Raw genomic sequence first — 14,404 nt, forward strand, 5'->3', positions numbered from 1 at the left:
AAACAATAGTGGTGAAATGGAATGTAAGTTTGCTTGTTTGCTTTTTCTTTTGTCCTGCCTATAGGAACAATTGCAGCTAGTGCCATGTCGGCTTGCCTTAGCTACTTTTTCGCCAGCAATGATTGATGTGTTGGAGACACAGTTGCTCAGCATTAAAGGACTTCAATTTGAGAGTGTCCATCCCTTTGCACTCCAATACGTGAATTTCACCACTGCGACGATGCAGCTTTCCATGTGGAATTTTGTCCATGTTTATTAGGTGATTTTGTCTGCGAAGGATTGAGAAGCACCTTCCACTTTTGTGTAGGGATCAAAAACACCTTTATCTTAGTTGCCTACATCTTGTTTGTTCTTGCAATGTCTTGTGTGGACCATAACTTGTTCCTGTGCTGGACCCACAGGCTCCCTCCGACAATGGATCAAAGATCACCTGCTACATGCTCGAGTACGACCAGGTAGGCATTGATAAGTTCAGATTGCTCCTTGTGCTTACGTGCTGTATGTAGTAGTTGGCTATGCCTGCTTGAACTTTGGGTAACCTAGTTGATAGACTCGACTCTAAAGAGACACCATCTGTGTCATTTGAACTCTGCCTCCTATGTTGGCACCTAATCTGCTTCCCTCCTGTTTATTTTTTGTGTGTGACATTCTTTGCATGAAATCAACTGTTTCCTTCTTTTGTGTGTGTGTGTGGGACTGCTTATCAAATCACTAATGCTTTAGAGCTTAGTGACGTGAGCACAGGATGAATTACGCTTGTGTTTTAGGGCACAGGTGGAATTATGAAATACCCTATAAAGAAGGAATGTTGCACTTCATTGCTAGAATACATGATGCAAGATAGGCATTGCGACCAGGCAAAGCAAATCAATTTGGTACGCAGATGTCTTCTGAAGGGCAATTTCTTCAGCTAATCGAATTTTTCAGGTTTGCTAGTTTGCTTAAAAAGATTTTTTTATATGTAATCTGTAGCAGTAACATATTGGTGGTCGCTACTGTGCACAGTTCGTTATGCATTCGCCTGAAACCGCGATTGATGCAAAAGCCACTTATCTTGCTTGTTTAAAGCTGTTCAGCAAAGCAACAAGCGATTGCTTTGATTAGGTAAGATTTAGTTCACAACGTCCTTCAATACAAAAATGTGTAGTGTGAACTGTGCTTTTTTTCCCCCCTGTCTGCGTTTTTTTTTTGTCACATTATAGTGAGGCACAAATCTATCTTGCAGCGTGGTTGTCAAGTGTTCGTTCAGGGACGTCTGTTATTTGTTTCTGCAAAAATGGCTGATGCCCGCTGTGTCACATTTTCAGGGTAACGATGGCCAATTCGTGCCAGTGTTCACGGGGCTGCAGAAGCAGTTCAAGGTGTCCAAGCTGGCTGCCTCAACTGTCTACAGTTTTCGTTTGGCCGCAACCAATGCAGTGGGCACCAGGCAAGTGCCATAACTCAAAGCTTGTTTTTTCAGGGATCATAGACTTGCTTGTGGTATGAGAGTGGAAGGGGGATAGAGAGAATAACTATTACTTTTTTGATCTGTTTAGCCCCATTACTCATGTTTCTGCTCTTGAAACTCTGCCTCACTTTCTGGAATAGCAGCATCTTTACAGAGAAATGTCACATGTAGTCTTAAGTAGCCTAGGCACATTTGAAGGGGAACTTTTTACATGTAATTCGAAGCCTTTGGGTTCTAATCCCACAGACGGAAAGGGTGTTTCTTCGTCCACTTAAATTAATTTCAATTTACGTCATAGTTACTATACTATAGTTAACAATTGTGGTCCCCTGTGCTTTCCTTGGCCTAATTGTCCTTTGAATTCATTTGGTTATGTCTAATCAAGGCACATTTGTGATGCTTGTCCGGCACTTCAGTAACAGTTCCGTGGGATATGTGAGCTAAAACTTCGTATCTAGATATGCCATCATCCACTTCAAGGCACTGAACGGGCGGTATTTGTTAAGGGGGGACGCAGGGATCAAGTCGCGAAAAATGGCAAGAAAATCGATTTTCTGAAAATCACATTTTCAGTTTCTGTAGCCCTTTTTCTATCTAATTCCAAAATATCTTTGCTGAAGCCCACATAGAAGTGCTATTAAAAATTCTTGTGCCCGCTGAGGTGGCGAAAATTATCGTGGAAATCGCAAAAAGAATGCGTTTTTCAAAACATTATAGCTCCGCAATGACGCGATCAAGCACCACCATCTAGGGCTCGTCTGAAAGAGCATTTCTCCATCTTCAAATTCCCCGCCTCAGCTGGCTCCTCCATTTAAAAACAAGCGCACAAAAAACAAACGTTTAAAGGTTGTTTCGATCCCCTGATTGGCCGCGGCCGCCATGGTGCTCCAGCGCACCTCGCCATTGGTCCGATGGTCGCTCCCAGTGTGCGTCGTCTGCGACTTTTGCGTTGCGGGGTCACGGCTGTCGAAAATCACGCTAATTACAGAAGCGTTCGCACTCATTTTGTGTTCACTGGTCGACGATAATTACGCTTTAGCAGCTGCACCTGGAAGCTCAATCATCAGATCATGCATCAGACTACGATAGCCCGACGCGCTCGTCGCGAACATCGCAGAAGAACGTCTCGGACCTGTATTGCGTACACTCGTGGGACCCGCGGTTAGAAGTTCTGCCCGTCGGCATCTCGGACCTCGTGACGAAGACCACCGCGGGAGGACTTTTAGTGCTCGTGATCAAACATGACTAACTTTGAAACATAGGGCACCGCGGCAGCGCACACCGCAAGTGCTTACTCCTCGGAGTCGTGGCTAGGCCTAACTATGTTCACGGCGCCGACGAATTCAAACTTTGCGGGGAAGAACATTGTGCTAGCAGACATGCGAAAGCGAACAATCCGCAGTGCGCTTTGTTGCAAGCAACTAATGATATTGCCCGCTGGCAGCTCGAATCACTGATCGGCATTTGACGCATCGGCAGCGCCGCAGACCCCACGGCCACGGCCGCTCGATCTCCCCAAGTTCGTCGCACAGCGATCGCTCGATGCACCGTGACAATTTTGCGCATTGGCGCCCCAAAATGCAAGGCCAAGCATATTGCACGCCGATGTTTCATCGCTGCGGCTTGGCATATTGCACATCGCCAGCAAATGCCGCCACCCAGCATATCGGGCACCGACTTCCTGAACCTCGTGGCTGAGCACTTCGCGGTGAAATAAGCACTCAGTGGTGATGTAATTTAGGTGCGCTTCAAGCCGTGCATGGTATCACAGCAAGATTTTGTAAATGTATTGAAATAATGAAAGCCTCGCCGACTACCGTATTTACTCGATTCTACCGCGCCCTCGATTTTAACGCGCACCCATTTTTCGTGAGAGAAAAGAACAAAAAAAGTCCGTAGGAGTCAGCCTTCGTACATTCAGAAGAACAAGTATTTGGGTTTTAAAGAACTTAAGTTTCAAAAAATAAAACACAAAGTCAAACAGCGGGCCTGTCACCACTACTGCCACTACGGCGGCGATACGAGGCGCGTAATGGATCAGTCCTCATCACTGTCTGACAACTCCTTGTCGCTGTCAATGCTCTTCGATTTCGGGAAACCGGCCCAGCTTTGGTCCACTGAAACCTTTTCGTGAAGCATTGCTGTAAAATATCTTCTGCTTCTGTTTGCGCCAGTCTCGCACGCACGTTTCGGGAACTCCGAACGACCGCGATGCGGCCCGATTTCCGTCCATCTCTGCACATGTAATAACTATTCTTTTATATGCAGCATCGTGGTGCACTCGTTGAGTATTTGGAGTCGGCACTTCCATGCCGTCGATGCGAACGCACAATGGGATGACAAGCTCCTCAGCACACGCACGAGCTGAAACATATGGCCGAGGTAGAGCAAGCCGAGGCGCGTAGGAGGCGGCCATATTGAAATGTCGATGGCGATATAATTGAGTTTTTTTTCTTTCTTTTTTTTTTCAGTACTCGATTCTAACGCGCATGCGATTTTTGGACTCGTTTTACCGAAAAAAAGGTGCGCGTTAGATTCGAGTAAATACGGTACCATTACTGCGACCGGGTGAATGATGAAACGTATCAAGGCGGGGTTGACAAGTGAACTTGTATAAAGGGGTGGACGAATTTTTATCTGCCAAACTCTCTTCATTAAGCACTACTCAGAAATTTCTGTGCCACCAATGTCTTGGCCATAACTGCCACAGCACACCTAAATTTGCATGCCAGAGACTTGTAATGTGCAAGTCTGGGCATTAAACCTGAAGGCTCACCCTTCAAAGAGCTGACAAAAATAACCAATAAAGAAAAAGGAAAGCACGTAGTGCAGAAAAATGAAAAATCAAAAACATAAGAAAACCCCTGCAAGCAAAGACACTAAATATTACAGCCACAGGGCATTTTGATTTAGATGTAGTGGCTGTGCAACTTTAGGGCCAGTTTTCTCAGAAGTGTGTTTTGACCCGACTGTCTCGCCTGCAGAAAGCGTAGCACAACTATGGCTTGATGGATTTTCATGAGGTCTGTTGCATTGTATTCCCTAGTCAATTCTCTACGCTGTGACATTCCTATATTTTTGAATTACTCTCTCATTTTTTTTACTCTTTAGCTTATTTGACATGACAATAACGAATGCATTATGCAAACATGGATGTAATGTTCCGTGTAAAAAAGAATCGTGGTAATAAAATATTTGGAGAATGTCACAGCATGAACCATTCCTATGGCTAAAATACAAGGGCGACTTTGGGCTTTTACCATGTTTTGTTGTCACACCAGTCTTCTGCAAGTTTGGTACAACAATGATGCAAGTAAAAATTTATGTCAAAACTGTTGGAGATACCTTAATGAAACTTTGTAAATAGTCATTCAGTGCACTTCCCAATAAGCATGCCAAACTTCATTGTTCTACTACAAAAATAAAGAATTTCAGCTCCGATCCCCACCTCCCCCCTTAAGGGGGGACACGGGTCTTAGAAGGCCGAAAATTGCGAAAAAATCGACTTCTTGAAGCTGACATTTTCGGAATCTATATCTATTTTTGCACAAACCTGCTAAGTTTGTAGCTTCTATTTTCATTATTTCCGCCGTAAAATCAATCTGTAACACCAATATGAGGTTTGTCTGAGCGCAAATTGACGCTAAAATCGCGCTCGTTCCGCGCCGAACCGTTGCCGGTACACACGGGCTATCGTGGCCATCTTGATCTCGTTTGGAAGAGCCGTTCTTCATCTTCAATTTCCCGCCACCGCTGGCTCGCCTTGCTCATTGGTTTTCTAGCAAAAACGCGTCATCGAGAAGTACAAGCGCGCGATTCTATTGGCTGCTTGGGGCACGGGACAAAATGTAGGCATCTGATTCGTCAAGCGGCGTTTCCGGCGTCTGCTTCACCGCCGAGATGCGCGTGAGCGTGCGCCATTTTGTCCTGGTGTTGTCGACTGCCTACAGCTATGGGTGCCTGTCATCAAGAAGTTCCGCACCAAACACAAATTCGAAAAGCGGGTGAGGCGATCGCTAGCCGAGAACTTCAAGAAGCGCCCCGCAACGACCCAAAACAACGGGGATGACGAACTCGCAGCGGCCGTCGACGTCAGCGCGGTAGGCCTAACGGACACTAGTCCTACGAGCCCGTCAGTTGCCGACAACGTCGCGGAAAGCGGCCGTGTGCGTCACGACACACAAATTCTGCAGCCCCAACAGACAGATGACAAGAACAAGAAGGCAGAAGAGAAGCGAGAAGCTGCAAGAGATTTCATCTGTTGCGGCGACGGAACGGAAGCGCAGCCTTATGCGGTACGATTTTTCATGCAATTCGACGTCCGACACGGCGGAGGGGAAACCGGAATGGTGACCTTTCATAGCATCGTACAGCCACCATTCCCTCTCCCCCACCGCGGCGTCGGCCGTCGGATCGCATGGAAAATTGGATCCGTCTGTCCCCCGCTTTATCGCTAAGCGCGCGGACGCCGCGGGTCCCCCATCTGATAAAACGACCTTCACCATCCTGGACTTGGAGGCGGTAAATGCTTTGATAATATTGCATTTAAAGTGTAAGATTTGCAACGGAGACGCCGAGATCAGGAGAGGCGAGCGGGAATACGGCCTTGCCGTCAAGCTTGAGCTAGTGTGTGTGAACTGCGGTGACGGGTCGTCAAAGTGGAGTTCGCCGCGCGTCGACGGACAGCAGAAAATAAATCCATTCACAGTGAACGTGCTCGCCACCCGCACAATGCAGGCTACTGGCAACAGGCAGACTGCTTTTAATTACATATTTGCAATAATGAACATATCTCGTCGCGGCCTCCACACGAAAACGTGGCAGGCGTACGTGAAGAAGAAGCTAACACCTGCCGCTACTCTTGCTGCCTCGAAACTCATGAGTGAGTGCGCGAGTTCGGTTCGCGACATCTACGCGGAACTCAACGTGGACAACCCGGGAAACGTCGCCGTGTCATACGACGGATCGTGGATGACGCGCGGACACTCGTCGCATATTGGCATCGGTACCGTCATTGAACTGATAAGCGGCCTCGTTGCAGCAGAACTTGAAACTTGCAGCAGAACTTGAAAAAAAGGCATGCTCATGCTAACAATCAGTCTGATTATATGCCTGGTGCATATTAATCACTAAAAGTATGTGTACCTTTGATATTTTTCATTCTGTAATGCTAAATAAAGTTTTAACCTTTTTTGCTCATTTTCTCAGAACATGGATTTTGGCCACTTCCCTTGTTTGCTTCTTCTGTAAAAGTCGACCTAGGACAGCTAGAGCTACAATTCTTTTTGCACAACCTAGCTAAATGTGCATAAAAAGCAATGCTGCAAGCAGATTTTCAATCTGCAATTCCAATTTTTTTTTATATTAATTTAAAATTTTCTTGTTTTTGGTTAGGTGTAGACCATGAACTCATTAGTGCTGTAAATTGAGAAGTAGTTGTTCAATTTCCAATCAGCTTGCAGCGTTGCTCTCCTTAGGCTTTCTAGTATCTATCTATGGGTTTATAATAGATAATTTTTTATTGTTTCGGCAAACAATAGAATGAAATTACTAATTATCTCTGGAAATAATTGACCTGTGTAAAATATAACCGGATAGTTAAATAAAGCTAAAAAAACTGAACAAAGCAGTGCAGTTGCATCTAATTTGGCCAAGAAATAACCTATGTTATCTCTAAAAACCATGTCCCCGTTAAGTGGTTACTGATAGTTGCAGTTGTAGCTTTTGCAACCTACGTACAGTATTTCATTAAACTGAAGCACTATACAATAACACAATAACAATTCAAATTTGTCATGGAACTCATGACCTGTCAGCTTGCGTGGCCAACTGTACGTATCAGATGATCCGGTTATGTACTCTATTTTGTGGCTCTTCTGTAGCCAGTGTACTGTGTAGGCAGGTTTTCGTCTTCTACGTAACGTTTGATGAGTGTTTCTCTGTCCTTAGCCCGTGGAGTGGTGTGAGCCGATTCACGACGTGTGGTGCTGCTCCTCCAGCCCCGGAACCACCAAAGGTGCTGCAAGTGACTTGCTCCACGGCGACACTAGAGTGGAATGCCCGGCCCTGTGATGACTCCTACACTCTCTCCATAGAGCAGGAAGGATCGGTGAGTCTGCTTCGCCAATCTCAGTGAATCTATCCTTATTCTTGCGAGAGTAGCATCCTCTTTTTAGATGTCTCTGTAATGGGCTTTGAAGTGTACGTTGCTGTTCAAGCTATCCATTTCTGCAAAATACCTCCTATGTGTACAGTGGGACAAGTCCTCCATAATTTTTGTGGTTTCATTTGGGAACCCTTATCTCTGCCAGGATACTCTTACAATTTATTCACGTGCCATTCCTTTTCGTGTTGCACTCCTGGTCTGAGGGGTGCTTTACCTGCATTATTGATGAGATCAGTGTTGATGAATGGTGGTTGATAAAAGTGATGTAGCATTGAGCTGAAAGAATTGCTACATCATACTGGTACAGGGGTATCTGCTGTGGTATCTTCACTGTCTGGCTTCTATTAAGCTATTGTAGCATGTTCCCTTAAATTTGAACTTTGGTCGCTACCTTATGCATTGCGATTTATCGTGCTAGCATCGTTGTTTGTACACGTTTCCAAGTTATACTTCATGAAGCAATGATATTGCACCATCTGCCTTAGGCAACAAAAAAAAAACTTTTGCATGAAAAAGAAAATATGTGCGTTATGATTGCTGATTCTCTTGCTGTTATAGCTTGAATGATATTGAACTGGGTGAACAAGTGGCAAAGCTTTTTAAACGAGTATAAATACTGCAATAACGTTGAGTGTAAGATTGAGTGCAGGTGTAGTGGATTCCACTTACTTATTTGCAATGCAATTTCTTTTCTTACTGCAGCAACATGGCTTCTTGCCAGTTTACAATGGGTCTGACACCAAGTTCACCTGTACACGTCTTGTCCGTAAGACCGAATACAGGTTTCGGGTGAGTTTTCAAGCTATTTTTCTTGCTTTAGTGACCGAGCAGGGGTGGGTGAAAGCGTCGAGGACAAGCTAAAAGTGGTACTCTACCAACAAAGTCGATGTGCATGACAGGATCGGTGTGAACTAAACTGGAATGAGAGCTAAGGTCACTTTTCAGTGTACTTCGCTCAGTGTTCCGCCCCATGTCTCGCTGGTCTTTAGTATTAAGTAGGGGTGTGAGAATATTCAAAATTTCGAATATTTTTCTAATAGTGTTTGCTATTCAATTCGATTCGCACTGCAATTTTACTATTCGAACTTCCCAAAAACAAATACAGTCAACATCCGACTGAAAGTGCCCCCTTCAGATTTTTAGTATGCTTCACCTCATTACACTATCGTATTGCGGCAAAGCTGCCTTTCAAGCTCCGTTACGGTCGAACTTAGCCAAGACACAGTCAACGTCCGATTATAAGTGGTCCCGAGATTTTCAATATGCTTCGCCTCGTCACACCCCCGCATGGCAGCAAAGCTGCCTTTCAAGCTCCGCTACGGTCGCATGTGTATTAACTCAAGAAAACGCTGGTTTCAACATGGAGATGAAAGATGTGGCAGAGGTGGGGGCTCAATTAATGCTGTTTTGGACCTAAAATTTGGGCAGGAGGTCCGAAAAATCGGACTCCGAAGCTTTTTTAGCATCCAAAATTTCAGATGTTATTATATATCGATGTCTACGAGGCAGATTTGAACTCCGAACTTGAAGGGAGCACACCCTTGTCAGCCACATCAGTTGGGCTTCCACAGAAGTTGAAAGAGGAGGAGAAGCTGAGGAAATGGCATCTTTGCCTACCACATGTAAAGTGTTGTCGGCAACACTTTGGTTGCACCAAATCATGTACATAAATACGATTCGGCCTCTACATTGCGCTTCAACCTAGCGAAAAGAAACACTTTCATGTTGCTATCTCATAAGAATATGCTTAGGAATCCTCTCCAACTTTTTTTTCTGCAATTTCGTTTTGAAGTATTCGAAAAATATTCTAGAAATATTCAAGAAGTATTAGAAAAATATTCGATTCGATTCGCACTCACACTTCAATATTCGAATTCGCTTCGCACCCAAAATTTTGCTATTCGCACAGCTCTAGTTTTAAGTGTCGGACTGCTTTTTGAGTTAGTTTCATGTAAGCGCGATTGGGGTGTGTCCATGCAGTTGTCACAAGCTCATTCACTTCGCAATCTTATCATTGCTTTCAAATTTCCCTGGGTGTGCTGTTATGCAGTCTTGGACTGACCTTCTTTAATTCATTCAATAAGGCTAGTTTAGTTATTGTTTATTGCTGCAAGATCCTTTGCTTTACTGCTTTGTTTGTATGCAAGAGATAGTGCAAAGAACAAGTGACTGCAGAGTTCCAACCATTATAGGACAAACAGATCCGCAGTTGTTTCTTTTTATTTATTTGTCTCTCGTGTGAGAAGTATGTGCATAAACCAATACTGTTGTAAACAGCACATCACCTTCTCCTAAGTCTCCTTTCCTTGCCCTCTTCGCACAGCTGGTCGCCCACAATGAAGAGGGCTCAAGCGGGCCGAGCCGTGTCGGAAACCTTCAAACTCTGGCCGATCGCCCGGGAAGGCCATCCCGCCCCTCTGCTAAGGGACGCGTCCACAGCAATCACTTCGTTGCAGCTTGGGGTGAGAAAGTGCCCTTCCCAACACTTCCCATGCAACCTTAAACTGCCATTTTGCCTTATTGTTGAAGAAAGGTGCATTGCGCTCTAACAGTGTTTGAAGCCAGATCAACCATGTAAGTTATCAGAGTGGGAAGCTCTGAAATTAAGATGCAGCGCAATCCTCGTATGTTGAAAGTCACCCAGTTGCACCATCGCAGCTGCCGCAATTTTCAATGTTTTCGTAAAGCTTGACTCGACAGGTGCTTAAGCAATGCTTAATGCTAGGTACAGCTGCCGTCAAAAGTTGATATCGCTACGGAGAAAACTGAATTTCCTAGCAATTTGTCATTATTCATTCGAACTGCACGGTACATGTTAGTGTGTTTTAGAACAGGCCTCAAACCGAAATTCAAGGCTGCCTGCTGAAATAGTGGAAATACTCAACTTTTTGTTGTCTCGTGGTCCTTAGACGTTTGACACTGACTGTAGTTGATTTAGTACGCACTGAAATCTCATTAAATGCAACTACAAGGGCCTATAAAGTGTGTTGTTTGCTGCAACAATGCGTACGTACAGATATCCAATGGAGGCTTTCGAGCGGGTAATGGCTACACATGAGTAGGATGTCATGTTGGAACAATAAATCGATTTCATGTGCATTCTAGGTATTCATTCATGTCTGACTTGAATCTTGCACTTTTCTGTTCTAGATGCACCTAAGGATGATGGTGGTGCACCTGTCACTCAGTATTGCTTGCAGATGGATTCTGGAAAAGGTGCGTTTTCATCTCCCAAGCCCTTAAAAATTGAAAAATGGTCATTGTGAGATGTTCATTATATACAAATGAAATCATTTGCTTACAAATCAGATGCAGAATTGCATATAAGTGTAGGGCTGCTCTGAAATTTGGTTTTGTTCGGCTTCACCTTTTTGTTTTTGTATGACAGCTACAGATCAATGGCAAATCATTCGCATTACCCGCCATTTTATCAAAGCGCTATGTTCTCTGCCTGAATTAAGCTGTGCACTCTCCAAGTTCTCATCAGTCCTTTTTAACCATATGTATAACAAGCAAAAGTTTCCTTTCTCGACTGGAACTTGTCTCAACTGTGCTCTCCTTGTACAGGATTTGATGCGGTGTACACTGGCTCGGAACGGGAGGCAACGTGTTCTGGCTTGGAACCTGGTTCTTCATACAGGCTCAGAGTGAACTGCACAAACTGTGGAGGCACCAGTGATGTAAGTGCGAGTGATTTCCCAAATCTACTAGCGTTGTTTTCACTCTGCTGCATCACAGGTACAGGTTAGAAAAGGCCTAGAGAGCTCCCAAGTTATTGTAGAGTGCATGCATTCACCATTTCCTTGATTGATTGAAGGTGAAATAAAAATTAGAAATAACACACTTCTCCTTTCGTACTTTTGACATACGTGGCAGTCTTAGATCTGTAGAGCTTGTGCTTTTGGGCCAGTGCTACATGTGGAATCTAATCAATGCAGTAAGCTGCAACAGTGTTCTTTTATCCCCTTTTTTGTCAAGGTTTCTTTTTCTGAATAAGTGTTCCAGTAGGGATTGGGGTCGTGCTAATCTTTCGATTACTGTAGGGATCTAGTTTCTGATCCTTCGAAGTGCAGGGCTTTTAATATGTGTTCTTTTGTTGATGTGCACATAAAAGAACACTCTTTCACCTCTGTTTCAGTTTTCGGAGGTGTCTACAGTTGTAACAACGGCCCTGTGCCCTGGAATGTGCGACCCTCCTCGACTCCACGGGAAACCCAAAGCCATTTCGGCGCACCTGCGATGGGGTCAGCATTTTCTTTGCACTTCACTAACCTACTGGCATGTGTTTATCAGATCTCCATGTGCACTTATGGCGAGGCTGTTAATATGTATAGCTCAGTACTATACATCTTGCGGCTTTCTTTCTCATCCTCTTGCATTAACAGTAGTAAATATTCTTATACAAACAGTCTGCTGTATTATTATTGCTGTGCAAACTCAAGTACACTTTCAGGGCTGCACTAAGACAGGGACAAAGTAAGGTGCACAGAAAAAGTAAACGAGAGTTTGAAAGAAAACGTCTACACGCTGCAAGTGTGTAAAAACTACTCTCAGTTGCTATGGTTACTCCTGACCCTCACAGTAGTAGCAGCAGGTGGCGCACAGTGTGGTCTGACGGGTGCTTTGGTTAATGCACTGATGGGAGAAGCGTGATTGTAGGTGCAGCCTGTTTGAATGCATATTCAAGCTTGTTCAACTGAAATATTCACTATACAGAAATTCATTTTACTGAAAGACTTTCGTACACCATGCATAGGAAAACCGTGGGGTAATTTTGAAAAGTTCGTTAATCTGTAGTGTTCGTTAAACCAACGTTCGTACAACTGATGTACAAAAACAATGTACAGCGTACAACAACGTACAAAAACAAAAAGGAATGTAATACAGTAGAACCCCGCTGATACGTTTTTGAAGGGACCGTAGGAAATAAACGTAAGAGACGGGAAACGTAAGAGCCGAAAAACAGGAAAAACGGCAAAATATTTAGTGGTACAGAATTTTATTTCACTTCTTACGAGCAGCACGAAAATTGGCGCGCTCAGCCGCGATCTAGTCGATGGATAGAAACGCGGAGCTTAGGACGGCCTCATCCACAGAAATGTAATCAACGTATGTGATTTTTTTAACACCAGCAGCTGTAGGCATGAAAGAACTAAGCACAGGCAATCACGACCAGCGCGGCGAGTCCGACCGCGAACCGCACGCACGACCATGCGAGCTCGAACCAGCTCGAACTCCTCCCGTTCTCCGACAAATAACGATGATGATGAGTCTACGCCAACGCGATGGCAGAAGTGAATGCCAATCTCGAAGGCCTTGCTTTCGCAAGCAATTACGTCATACACGCCATGTTTGTGCAATAGAAATCTCAGAGGCTATGCTTTTGTCAATAGTAAATGCCAATCTCGAAGGCCTTGCTTTCGCGAGCAGTTACGTCATAGACGCCATCTTTGCAATTTGAATCTCGAAGGCCATGCTTTTGTTTGCATCAATTGAAAGATTCTGTTGCTTGCGCCTCTCATGCGGCTAATATTACGGTCAAACGAGGCCAAACTGCGTGAAAATGCACCATGGCCGCTCTCTTTGGTAGTCACTCGGTCGGCTCCAAGCGCACTTCGCGACGTATCATACGGGAACGGTCCGACAGTTACGACGTAACAGCGGGGTTTCCAATACATTGTATCCTATGGGAGCTATGCCGGGACCGGCGGAAAACAACGTAACAGCCGAGAAAACGCAGCAGTGAGGAACGTAACAGCGGGGTTCTACTGTACATGGGGCTCATAATACACTGGTTTGTGCACTTGTGCAGGAGCAGCGTCATCAACGGGTGGTGCTGCCGTGACGGCGTACGAGCTCCAGGTGTCCGAGGAGGATGACAGCCAGTCACGAGTGGCTTACCGAGGCCCTGACATGGACTGCACGGTGGCAGGCCTCTCGCCAGGCCGTACCTATCTGTTCCGTGTGCGGGCGGTCAACTCGGTCGGGGTGAGTGGCACACGTTCGGCTTTTTTTTTAGGCACCGTCTAAACGCATAATCATCCCTGCAGTTTTTTCCACCATCCCTGTTGGCTTTGAACTGTGCTTAGGGGTGGACATTTACCAACTTGCCTTACCTTCACCTTGCTTTGCTGAACATGCTCTTATAGAATCTCAGTTTTTAAGGCTGATTTATAAAAAAGAAACAGTTATGATCATTAATTAATGATTAATATTCTTGGGGGACCCTTACAGTGAAACATTTTCTACACATTCACTTGTAGGTAAAATGAGGACATGCTTCTTGGTAGTGCCAGGGAACTGTAGTGTCGTCCAAGTTAGGTGTCAAGATCGAAAGAAATCTTTCATTTGTGTAACTTTATCATCTGAAAGCTATTTTCAGGCGGTTCTTTTTTTTAAAGGGATACTGAACAAAATTTTCGCCGCCGAGATAAATGACTCAATTGAAAGATTGGGTGCTGAAATTTGTTGAAACAACCTTCATTTCAGCCAGAGACTAGCAGAAAATAATGAATTTAATGCATTTTTCGCGAATTGGCACGTCTAGCGGCCGCGCCGCGAACTAGAGAGGAAGTGACGCAAAACTCCGCGGATAGTGACTCGCAAACCGTGCTCTCAGCAAAATCGCTTACCAATCGACATCGCAAGCCGCCACCCGCTGCCGCGCGTCTCTCTCAAAACGTGTTTTCACGGTCAGGAAGGTGTTCTCCGTGCGTGTTCTCAACCGGCAGCCAACGACGCCATTGCCGCGCTCCCGGCCGTATTTTGTTTTCTCAAGCGAGCTTGCG

General features: G+C 44.9%; 1 protein-coding gene across 1 annotated transcript in view; it reads left to right on the plus strand.

Annotated features, from left to right (window-relative positions):
* Positions 1-6: 6 nt before the first annotated feature.
* Positions 7-14,404, plus strand: part of LOC119386217 (fibronectin type-III domain-containing protein 3A-like) — a 15,829-nt gene continuing 1,431 nt past the window's right edge. Inside the window, exons 1-10 of the mRNA XM_037653551.2 lie at positions 7-23; positions 402-455; positions 1,308-1,429; positions 7,400-7,559; positions 8,319-8,405; positions 9,940-10,078; positions 10,767-10,832; positions 11,184-11,296; positions 11,755-11,860; positions 13,429-13,604. Coding sequence (XP_037509479.1) covers positions 438-455; positions 1,308-1,429; positions 7,400-7,559; positions 8,319-8,405; positions 9,940-10,078; positions 10,767-10,832; positions 11,184-11,296; positions 11,755-11,860; positions 13,429-13,604 — 987 coding nt within the window. The 5' untranslated portion in view covers positions 7-23; positions 402-437. The remainder of the gene's footprint in view (positions 24-401; positions 456-1,307; positions 1,430-7,399; positions 7,560-8,318; positions 8,406-9,939; positions 10,079-10,766; positions 10,833-11,183; positions 11,297-11,754; positions 11,861-13,428; positions 13,605-14,404) is intronic.

Source organism: Rhipicephalus sanguineus, chromosome 3 (genome assembly GCF_013339695.2).
Source record: "Rhipicephalus sanguineus isolate Rsan-2018 chromosome 3, BIME_Rsan_1.4, whole genome shotgun sequence".
In the NCBI taxonomy this organism is placed as follows: Eukaryota; Metazoa; Arthropoda; class Arachnida; order Ixodida; family Ixodidae; genus Rhipicephalus; species Rhipicephalus sanguineus.